The sequence below is a fragment of the Palaemon carinicauda genome, chromosome 13 (assembly GCF_036898095.1).
Source record: "Palaemon carinicauda isolate YSFRI2023 chromosome 13, ASM3689809v2, whole genome shotgun sequence".
Taxonomy (NCBI): domain Eukaryota; kingdom Metazoa; phylum Arthropoda; class Malacostraca; order Decapoda; family Palaemonidae; genus Palaemon; species Palaemon carinicauda.
In genome coordinates this window covers 21392010-21404509 of record NC_090737.1, presented here as the reverse complement: position 1 = coordinate 21404509, position 12500 = coordinate 21392010, and the positions used below count along the sequence as shown (strand labels likewise).

Sequence of the window (12500 nt, the reverse complement as noted above, 5' to 3'; positions counted from 1 at the left end):
CTTGCATGAGTTGCTTTCCTTTTAATTTGCAGCGTCTCACTTTATTCATATATTTATTTCCTTTGAAGAGAAGTCACGAGATTGCCAATAGATTGCAAGATGTTGCAATTGTTTACATAAACAGAATTGGATATTTATGTATTACTTTCTATACATGTTTTATTTTACGAACTGTTAATGGTCCTGCTGGATACTACGATTTCTCTCTCTCTCTCTCTCTCTCTCTCTCTCTCTCTCTCTCTCTCTCCTCTCTCTCTCTCTCTTATAATGACTTGACATACACATTCACAAATTGAATGCAAGAAACTGTAAGATGTCAGTATTTCCGAACGTGTGATAAGATCGCTTAGAGTTGGATAGAGTTAAGTAAATCTTAGAAAGAATGTTTGAAATCATTTCTATGAATAAGCCAACCAGTGACCACATTTTCCTCTCCTCCATTCCCCCCCACCTCCCTCGCCTCAACATAAAAAAAAAAACTTCTCCCTCTGTTTTCATTTCCAATCCCCTCCCATCTTGGTCCTCTTCCATATATACTCTTGTTCCCTTGTGTCTCACTTTCCCCCCTCCCCCCCCTTTCATTTCCAATAGCAGTCACTGTGCATCGGTCGAGATGTCCCCCTGATTGACAGGGACGGGGAACGACAATCCACCACCACGCCCTGTTCGCTGCATCCTGTAGAGGGAATGGCACTATTATTTTAGCCCCTGTGAATCACCACATCCCTTCCTAACCCATGACCCGTTCCCCTGGACCCACCACCTCTTATTGAATGGGGATTTAATGATTAATGGGGTTATTTATTTTTTATTAATAAATATGGATGGAATTCATAGTCAAAACTGTGGAACATTAGGACACGTACTCTTCAATGGTGGTATATGCAGACATGAAACACGAGATCAACTTATAGATAATTTCCACATCTCTGCGCTCACTAGCTGTTGCAAAATGAAAACATCAACTTTCTTCTACACAATTTATTGTTTAAGGTATCAACTAAACATTGATAACCAAATTTGAGTGTAATGCAAGTATAAGTTGATTTATATTTGGTGACGATAGTAAAGATGAAAGATGTATATTTAATCTCATAAATGATATTTGGAGATGAATTCACTTCCCACACATATTTCGGCGTACCTTTACCCCACGATCACACAACCGCTTAAATTCTAAGAAGCTCGGCACCAAAGGCTCGGGAAGATTCCTCGCAACCCCCGACTCCCTTATCGTATGTAGCTTTATGATGGTTCAAGTTCCAGAATTATATTAATATTTGGTTATCAATTTTTCGGCATGATTATTTATGTTAGTGTATAGTTGATACCTTTTGTAATGAAATATGTAGGACAAAGTTGATGTTTCCATTTTTCAACAGCTTTTGAGCCTACCAACGTTGGTAAACTAAAGAGCATGACGATGTTACAAGAACCTATTGGATTATTATTATTATCTTTGTACTTATCAAGAAGGAAAACTGGCGAACATTTATAAAAAAGATCGAACTTACCATCAGTCATTATAAGTTTGAAATAAAGTCTCTCTCTCTCTCTCTCTCTCTCTCTCTCTCTCTCTCTCTCTCTCTCTCTCCCTCCCCTCCCTCCCTCCTACAAGTTTACTAAAGGCAATCTTGCTGGAAACATTACATTGGCCCACCACATGATATTCATACTTCTCCCTAAATTGGAGATTTATCAGGAAACAAAATCATACGATACAACTATTTGTATTATCCTTCTTTCCGCTGTAACTCTCTTATAATGAGTAACCCCTCTATGTAAATGATATTAAATTTATTATCTTCATTTCTTCCACCTCTGTCATTTGTCCTTCTTTTTTTATAATGGTATTTTTCAAATTATGACTTTCTTATTTCATGATCATCCCTTCTTGCTTCCCCCAACATCCCCTCGTTCCCCTTCAGTGTACTCGGGCCCCCCCCCCCCCCCCCCCAAGATTATGGTGGGGAAATCATCCTTCTTCCTCTTATTTATTTTCTTCTCATCCTTGCTTTAAACTGTTCATCAGAAGAGGGTAATCCATCCCCGGGAAATTTATATAACTTTTTTTTTCCGTTCATGGAATGGAAGGGGTTAGGGCGAAAGATAGCAACTATGGGGGTCTTATTTTGCGACCCCGCTATGAGACAGATTACGTATTATTAGGAAATTCGTCTCTTTTTCTCTATCGAACCATTTTTATTCATTATTTTCTCATTGGCATTGGTTGATTGATAGTGCTCTTATGGAATCTATTATCACAATTTGTTGTGGATGATCAGTTTATTCTTTTATGTCCAATACATGTTTTTGTCAATTGTATTTTCAATGTTTATAATCTCTCTCTCTCTCTCTCTCTCTCTCTCTCTCTCTCATCGAACTTTTTTCTCTATTTTTTTTTACTCAGCATTTATATTTAGTTAATTGTTAGCACTAAAATGATTGCTCATTTCTTAGGTTTATTTTTTACAATTTACTATCAACACATTAAAATCAAGTACAGTTCCATGTTTTATATAATTCTCTCTCTCTCTCTCTCTCTCTCTCTCTCTCTCTCTCTCTCTCTCTCTCTCTCTCACACAAAAAATAATGCAAATTGAAGTGAAACCTTTGATAAACATACTTGACATCTTAATGACTTTGTCTTTCTTTTTAAGGAACGGGAGAGAGAGAGAGAGAGAGAGGAGAGAGAGAGAGAGAGAGAGAGAGAGAGAGAGAGGAGAGAGAGAGAGAGAGGAAATGGAAGTGGAAGGGGGGTAGAGGAGCACGAGCCGTTTTATGGATTGCGATGATGAGTTAATTCGATGTAAATGTTAGACGAATTGGGATGGGGTCCTCTATGTAAACATGAACTGGTCTTAAGCCAAATAATCTCGTCAGGCAAGGGTCGTCACATGCGGTTTTGCCGAACACATTTAACTGGTTCTCTTCTTCTTCTTCTTCTTCTTCTTCTTCTTCTTCTTCTTTCTTCTTCTTCTTCTTCTTCTTCTTCTTCTTCTTCCTCCTTATTGTTATCAAAATAAGGTGAAGGATTTGATGAAGTTTTATTTGTATGAAAAGATTTCCTTCAGTAATTCTTTACTCTGTGAATACAAACTTGAATAACGTATTCATGCGTGTTTACTTATTTACTTTCATGCAGTATACTTACATAATGCCAAGCATGTGTGAAATTGTGCTATTTTGAATTATCCATCATTACCGAATAAGTAAATACTTATTCGTGTTTACACGGAATTACTTATATTGTCGTAGGACCTCATTAATTAATGTTGTCACGACTTTTCAGGGGTTACACACTCACACACCACACACACACACACACACACACACATATATATATATATATATATATATATATATATAAAATACTGTGTTCAACTATACAATATACACATACATGCATACATATATAGCGTGCAAACGTATATATAATAGATATATGCGGTAGTAGATAATCTGGAAAAATTCAAAAGGAAATAATTTTCAATTCAAGTACATTGAAATCCATAGCTTTTTCAAACTTACTTCTTCTGTGTTCCCCTACCAGGACTCCCCTCCCCCAGTTCCCAAATTCCCGCATCCCACACCGACTTATTCCCTGAGCAGATTCCCCGAAAATATAATCCCTGAGAGAGGCCTTCACCGCCGACCTTATGATTAATCTGATATGTATTTTTATTCGTCCAAAGTATAATATTCGTGATTGATGGCCCATAATGCTCGATGAGAACGATACAGCAGGATCAAGTGAGCTCCCTGCCGTCAAAGGGAGGGAAAGGGAGGAGGGAGAGGGAGGGAGGGAGGGAAACCGGATAGGTTCAGTTCCCCCTGTTCTTTGGTGGGGGGTCCTGTTTGTGAGAGTGTTTAAGACAGATCATGAATATCTTTATTGTAATAATTCTGATTTAAGTCTCTTTTTTATCGTTTATATTTTAAAAGGTCTTTCAATGTTGTCATTGTTCTGAAAATATTTTATATTAATTGTTCATTACTCCTCTTGTATTTTATTTATTTCCTTATTTCCTTTCCTTACTGGGCTATTTTTTCCCTGCAGGAGCCCTATGCTTATAACATCCTGCTTGTCTAACTAGGGTTGTAGCTTAGCTAATAATAATAATATTTCTATGATGCGTTGTGACCATCCTTTTTTAATTTATTTTGGTTTTAAAGAATCTCTCTCTCTCTCTCCTCTCTCCTCTCTCCTCTCTCTCTCTCTTATCCCCTTTTCATATCTGAGCTTCTCCCATATGGAAATCAGAAATCCTCTTCCCAGATCGAATCTTTGAAGATTTCTTTTTATCTTTTCTCTCTTTTCTTCTCTCATACGCAAAAGAATCCCTTACTTTTATCGGGATTACGGTAAGATTGCTACGCTACGTCGACCAACCCACCTCTCTCTCTCTCTCTCTCCTCTCCCTCTCTCTCTCTCTCTCGTTATGATCAAGAACGAATCTGTTTTGTACAGTAGTGAAAGGGAGGATAAAGGGCATAGTAAAATATAAAGTGAAATAGTTTTTTGTGGGTTTTCCTTCCAGTATTCATCTTTTTTTTTTTTATCTAAGTGTTACTTAATAGTTTAATTTATACTTTGAATTTCATAAGAATGATTTGTGAATAATAATTCATTTTTATACTGAGTTATTCATGTTTATTGTATTGCCTATTTCTACATTGTATCGATAATGGTCTATGCAACTATGTAATAATTGTCATTTTTTCTTACATGAACTTTTTCGTAATAGTTCTTGCGTAGTAACGGCCCTTTTATTATGTCCTGTTGATATTTATGATGATGATATTAATATATATGTCATTAAAAAAATATTGACATTTCTTATCAATAACAAATTGACGAACCAAAAAAGAAAAAAAAAAAAAACAGAGGAACCATCTTTATGCTTCAAATGTTTGTTTGGTTGGTTAATTATTTTATCTTGAAAACGAAGAAGCAATCATGGTAAAGGCATCTCTCTCTCTCTCTCTCCTCTCTCTCTCCTCTCTCTCTCTCTCTCAGATGTATATATACGATTTTATGCTAATGTTTGCTCGCTTATGTATTTTGCTTTCAAAGGATTCATCACATTTTCATGATTTTGTTGGACGACTGATGTCATTTAAATCATTTGCACTTATTTAAGCGATTGTTTTATTGCTAACATACAATAACATATTAAAAGCAATTTCCACACTTGACTTCGGTCTGTCTTGATTAAGATGGAAGTATGTTGCGAACAAACATTAATCTGGTTACGAACAAAAAACGAGTTGACCTCGTCGACTGAATTTCAAGAGATAAGGAAGTAGTTTAGGAGAGAGAGAGAGAGAGAGAGAGGGGGGGGGGTTATCATTCCATTTTTAGTACTAATGGTTAGTGAATCTACAGGTATTGTGAAATATTGAAATTCTCATAATATTTGTTTATTTCAAATCACAAGTTGGAATACATAGTTTATGTTTTTTTTTTATTTTCTTGTCATTAAATCCTTTTTTATTTAATTTTCCTCGTTTTTTCAAAGGCATATTTTTCCTTATTTTCAGCATAGTTAAGCTTATTCCCTCTTTAACCATAGCTTTATTATTATTATTATTATTATTTTTCTTTTATTATTATTATTATTTTTCTTTTATAATTATTATAATTATTATTATTACTATTTTGTTATTATTATTATCATTATTTAATACTGTAGGTTTTGTGTAGGAATTGTAGTTCATTCTATGATTCTATTTCCCCTCAGCGGATAATGTTTTTTCAGTTAGATTCCGACTCAATACAAAAATATACCAGTGACCTTTTCAAGTCCATTCAAAAACTGATCTTCCCCTTGTGTTCTTTATCATACACCTTTTTGATGCATGCAGTATACATGGACTCTTCTCTCTTTGGGCCGGCAAACCCTTTTCCGTTGATCCTCCTTTGTGTGTGTGTATGTATGTATATCTGTGAGGAGTTAGATAATGGATTTATGTAAAGGGGGGAGAGGGAGGTGGATCGAAGAGAAACGGCGTTAGATAGGAAGGGGGAGGGGGAGGGGGGGAGGCAGAAGAGCTTGACGGCGAGGGCAGAATTTGTCGGTTTTCAACGTCTCTCGATTTCTGTGGGTGATCTGTTGGGGACAGACAGAGAGAGAGAGAGAGAGAGAGATTAGTGGTATTCAATATGTAAACATGTTGCTCAGATCGGATTTTGGAAGTTCTGTTGGGGACCGAGAGAGAGAGAGAAGGAGAGAGAGAGAGAGAGAGAGAGGATCTTGTCAGGGTTAAGGTTTTCCGAGGGTTTAAAGATGAATGGAGGCAAGAAGTTTGCGTCTCTTGCTCTTATCTATTTATTCATTTTTCGTTTTATTTATTCGTTCAATATTCTAATACTGTTGATACCATTGTTATTACTGGCAGTATCTTCAAAATGGTATCTAAGTTATTGGTTAATATACTAATGGACTATCTTTGGATAAAAGCATTGATAATTGACCCAAAAAAAAAAAAAAAAAAAAAACTGATAGTTATACTTTTGTTAATTTGCTTATACTAATAATGACAAACATATCTTTGTCAGGACAGTTTGAATTCGGGTCATTATTACTATTACCATTAATATCATAAGATTCGTAGTCTTTTATTTTTATTTGTAATGTCATTACTAAATTTCTTCCTCCTCCTGTTTACCCCCCCTTCATTATTACTGATACTATTAATATAAGATTCGTAATTCTTTTGTTCTTAATTGTAACATTGTTACTTTATTTTCTTTCTCCTTTTTTTATTCCCTACTTTTCCCATACTGACCATTAGAGCGAATTGGTCTTCCAGTTTCAAGTCGCGTACGAACCAAATTTCCTCTGTATTGTAGAAGGCGCCGCTGCCTCCCACAACCTGTTATTTGGAAGACCGCGTTCTGAACTCCTAACAGACTCCGAATGTACTGACGCTGTATTGGTGTTATCGCTAAACTCTTTGGTCGTTTTTCTTTTCTGAACTCATTTCTGTTTTCGGTGTTCATAAATGATCAAAATTCCAACTACATTTATTTCTCCATACTTGCGAAAATACAGTAGTTAATTTTGGATGATTTAAAAAACATAATTTATTTAAAATACCCATTATTTTAATCTTTTTACACTGGCCGTGTTTCTTTTATAATGCTATGATAATATGACATTGCAAAAAAGCAGAAATGAGTCACGAAAGTATTGGTAAGTCATATGTAATATGTTTTAAAAACAACATACACTTCTTACAGACGTGATTTAAACCACTAGGCTATGTATACTTCTGTTCGTATGGCAATTCAGTAATTAGATCAACGCAGCTGGCCAATTGATTTTTTTTCCTCCAGAATGTGATGAGGATTTTATTACCTAACTCGAATCGGACATAACGTAAAGAGATAAATGTTATATTTACATGTTCCTATGCTATTCGTGTCGCTTCTTGTTAAATAAAAAGAGAAACGTCTGGAAGAATCCCGCAAAAAGATTTATGGCACAATGAGAAGAACCACAACAATGTCGTAAAACTTTTATATTTAAGAATTGTCTGTTTCTTGAATTGTATTCAGTGGCGGTACAAGTAGCGAGAGATTTAGTAGTGGTAATTATATCGATAATTATTACCATTCTCTCTTATACTAACAGAAAAGAAAAATATAGGAAAAAGGATAATATTGAATTATAAAATCAGTAAAAAATTATATCAAGTAGAATAATGATTGCATACTTCTTTACAAAACTTTTGCCTTGATACAGAACACAAAAGACTTCTAAAGAGAATGTCAAAATTAAATGTAATTCAACCTATTGTAAATTCATGTATAAACCATGAAAGTTATGCCAAGGATATAAGTTATCCCGTTTGTACGTACGTAACACATGTAAACATACACAGAAACGCACATGTATTTTATGTATGTCTAAACACGCTGCCCACGCACCTATTCTTGTAATACATGATCGAATGTGAAGTGAATATTTTATTCAACACTTTAAACAACGCTTCCGGGTTCCTTGACGATTAATGAAACTTGTGCGTGATGTTTATATATATGAATCTGCGATGTCCTAAACTTATTGTTCGGAATGTCAAGTGATAAAATTGACTTTTAAAGGTTTAAAGGCCGCTCATGAATGGCAGAGGCAAGAGACCAGTGGCATTGCCTTATCAAGCAGGACAATGCCCTAGAGACTGACCATATTATATATGATCAGCGCCCAAGCCCCCTCTCCATCCAATCTGGGACCAAGGGGGGCCAGGCAATGGCTGCTGATGACTTCCGCAGATAGACCAATAGGCTCCTTAGCTCACAAAGATAGTGAGGTTGCACTGACCAAAGAAACTAACGAGTTTGAGCGGGACTCGAACCTCCGTCTGGCAATCACCAGGCAAGGACGCAACCACCAGGTCACCACACCGTTGACATGATTTGACAACGTGAGATATCATTTGATTTCCTTGATTTTGTTAAGGTTTTCTCTGAATCTCTAGATTTTTAAATGTTCTGTCATTTTACCTCTATGTTTAATTAATCTATCTTAAGTGGATAACATTTCTTTTTCCATACAACATGCTACGCTCTATGAAGCCAATCTAAAAGACTAGGACGAAAAATGTCACGTTAACATTTCATATAAAACTCCAATTGAATTGCATATTGGAGAAACTCGACTTGTAGATTTGATTAACTTAACAGCTAGGCTAGGGAGGGATGGCAGAGGTTGTGGGCTGAGCTACACACAGGAACTCGCCGTACTGTTAGGGTGTGACAGGGTGCAATTCCTCAGAACGATGTGTGCAAGGAATTCATGTGTTCAACTGTACATATCAATCGTTGCGTGAAGGTAATGCCATCAAGTGTTTAGTTATTTCTTTGCTACGAGTTCCTTTCGTCTAGTATTATCTCCTATGATAAGTCGTCCTGCGTAATTAAAAAATAAAAATAAAATATCCTTATTTAAAATCCTTTTTTAAGTCAGTTGAATAAGTAGGAATAAAAAAGGTAAATGATTTATTTTTTGTATAATTATTATACGCGAAAAAAACCCGCAGAATTTTCATTGTGGGCACTTATATTGGACGTCAGGCGGATGATAGGAGCTATATTGCTTCCTACATTTAGGAAACAATTTAGAGAACTAAAAATAGGAATGATAAAATACTTCTATTCATCATCTCTCATACGTCGAGGGAAGACTGTTTTCACCCCTCCCCCCACCCATCTCATTCTTACACCTACCCCTACTCCCCTTTCCCTTCTCCCATACCCAACCCTTGTCTTATATCTTTAGTCAGCAATATATATGCAACCAGAACAGCTCCTACCGCAGGCCAAGGATAGATCTTAGAAAAATCGTCAAATTTACCATAAATCAACGCTCGACGCTATCTAAATTTGCTCGTGATTGACGCTGAGTTATGGGAATAATTCGAAAATTGTTTGCTAGAGCAGGCCCCCCTCCTAATGGGAGGGGGTGAGGTTGGATGGGGGATGGGAGGAAACAAGGAAAAAAGAAAATAGCTGACATGGCATTCTTGACCACACTTCCATAATAGGGAGAGAATCTTTGCAACTATGGATAAAAGCATTTTTTTGGTAATATTTTCCCTTTTTTCATCGACATTTTTTATGTTGATTACACACACACACACACACACACACACACATATATATATATATATATATATATGAATATGTATATATATGTGTGTGTATTACATTTAAGTCACTGGGTTTTTTATGGGAGTAGGAGGGTAAAACTGCCATTCATTGGATATTTTTGTGTATGCAAAAATCTGCTGCATTTTAGTAATTATTGCATTAATGCATCGAAGATTACATACAATTTATATGGAATTTTTCGGCTTACGACCAACAGTCCTCCGAATTGCCCTTCCCATATTTATAATGTAAAAATCTATTTCTTTATACTATATTAAAGAATTATTGTCAATTATACCAGTAACTAGAAGACCAAGAAAGAAAAGATATAAAGCTCTCGCAAATGCATTAATTTGGTACGATGCAGTGGAACATGAGAATAATTCGATTGGTAACTAGCAGAGGGGACACATAAAAGAATAGATGAGAGAATAATAACGGCTTGTTTCCCCTCTTTTTCCTCTTGACAGGTCATACAGGGTTAAGGAGATGGGAGGGTGGAAGGGGGGGATTTTTTATAAGGGGGGTAGGGTAGGTAGCGTCCTTCTTGAGGGGAAAATTGTTTTGGATGAGAAAATTGCAGCTGAGAAAATGTCTAAAAGTGAAAGAAACTTACGCCCTTTAATCTAAGTCAATTGAGAACAAATGTTTGGGATGGGGATGGCGGCGGCTGGCTAGGAAGGAAGAGGTTGGTGGAACAGAGATGGAAGAAGGAAAGAGAGATAGGGATTGTAGGAAGAAGAAAGGGTTATGCAAGAGATAATCTGACAATACAGAGGGGAGGGATTAATTGGAAATCGTAGATTACGTGAGCCACATTGCAGGCGTAGTGAGACTACCGAGTGAAAGTAATTGTGTAGGGACAAAGACATTCTTATAAGAACGTAGTGTGTTTGTCTCTCTCTCTCTCTCTCTCTCCTCTCTCTCTCTCTCTCTCAGTCCTTTGCTGATGTTAAGGGAGATAAGGCAATAGAGGGACAATGATCGACAGTAGAGCTATTATCTACCATAGACCTTGAGAAAGGCCGAGACCTCTCTCTCTCTCTCTCCTCTCTCTCTCTCTCTCTCTCTGTCTCCACAAACCTACTCAAGGCCCCACATTAACCGTCCATCTACAGACCATTTCCCATCGTTTCAAAAGAGCCAATCATAGATCGTCGTTGACGGCAAAACACGACACGTCCAACGAGCTGACAAATGACCTCCAATGATAAATAACCAGGAGTGGACAGAGGAAATGAATATGACAGCAACGATTGACAGGCAGGACAAGAAGTCCCGCCGCCGATGGATTGAAGGTCAACTCGCTGGCCAATCAAGGATTGGGACCCCTTTAATAATAACATAATTGCATGCTGGACTCCTTTCAAGAATCTCGCCGACGTAACCACTGTTCGAGTTGTTGATGTGGTTGTTGTCGTTGATTTGAGCTTTGTCTCTTGGTTATTTTATCGCCTTTTCTTTGTAATCGGTGACTTATTTGTCGTTCTTCTTTGTCCTGCTGGACACAAAATTCGTTTTAGATTTCCATATTTTAATCTCAGTCCTTCTTCTCCTAAAAACCAAATGCAATATTTTCTGCCGTCTGACACACCGTTGTATGGAGACAGCATTTTACTAAATGAATTCCTTTGTATTTCCCATTCGTACTGTCCTTTTTACTCGTTTACCGTCGAGACTGTGTATGGATGTGTGTGTGTATATGTGCGTGTTCACCCATGCGGGTTATGAGCTCCTGGAGGGGCAGGGGTGGACTTCGCTCAGAACAAAATAAGTCTTTTAGTTGAGTAAATACTTTAAGAGTTAATAAAACCGCGTTAAGACAAAGAAGGTGTATCCGCAAATTCTGGTTCCATGTGTGTGTGGAGAGGAGAGAGAGAGAGAGAGAGAGAGAGAGAGAGAGAGAGAGAGAGTTTATACAATACTAAGTTTCAAAGTTTACGAAATCATTCTTTATTAATAACATTAAAGCTGGGATGAAATTAAATTGATATTGTAATAAAAAGGGGGTTATTACCACGATAATGAAAATAATGAGAGAGAGAGAGAGAGAGGAGAGAGAGAGAGAGAGAGAGTTTGTGTAGTTGATTCGGTACCAATTTACGTCGTTGTATTTAAAGGCCTACCTTACTCTTTTGTTTTAATATTAATATTATTTCGTGTTCCGCCTGTTCATTGTTGCCTTTCTGTTCGCCCTTGAAACCACAATAAAAAGAGAGTGAGAGAGGCAGAGGGAGAAAAAACGAGAACTCCCATACATTTATTGATCCTTTTCTATTCTTTCCAGCGTCACCAGGCCTGCAGCCTTCGTGGTCCAATGACAATGGGATAATAATCACTGAATATATATATATATATATATATATGTGTGTGTGTGTGTGTGAGTGTGTGTGTATGTGTTTGTGTGTGTGTGTGTGTGTGTGTGCATTCGCCCTGTCTGTGTGCGTAAACGTTGATATATATTTTATGAATATTTTATTTAGTTTTGTAAACCATTTCCATGCTTTAAAAGCTTCATTATAATTATCTTTAGCAAATGGATAATATACTATTTGCTATTTTAATGTTTTTAGTTTATCGACTTTTTTCCCATTCTAATATTTTTTTTATTATCGACTATTTCCTATATTAATGTTTTATAATTCCAATTCAGACGATATCATTTTAGTTTATATTTTATATTCTTATAGTCTGTCTGACAAAGATATTAATCCTCCCTTTTTAATCTGTTTCAGATCAATATTTAACCTTCCTTTTATTTTATTACTTAATCCTCTTATAGGCCTGTGTGATAAGTTATTAATAAGTTTTATTTTTATCTGTTCCAGACGATCCTCAACTC

The 12500-nt window shown here is 36.4% G+C and overlaps 1 protein-coding gene across 1 annotated transcript in view; it reads left to right on the top strand.

The window, feature by feature from the left end:
• Positions 1-12498, top strand: part of LOC137651462 (T-box transcription factor TBX3-like) — a gene marked incomplete at its 3' end in the record, with an annotated part of 396907 nt that extends 384409 nt beyond the window's left edge. Inside the window, exon 5 of the mRNA XM_068384687.1 lies at positions 12487-12498. Coding sequence (XP_068240788.1) covers positions 12487-12498 — 12 coding nt within the window. The remainder of the gene's footprint in view (positions 1-12486) is intronic.
• Between the last annotated feature and the right edge of the window lie 2 nt (positions 12499-12500).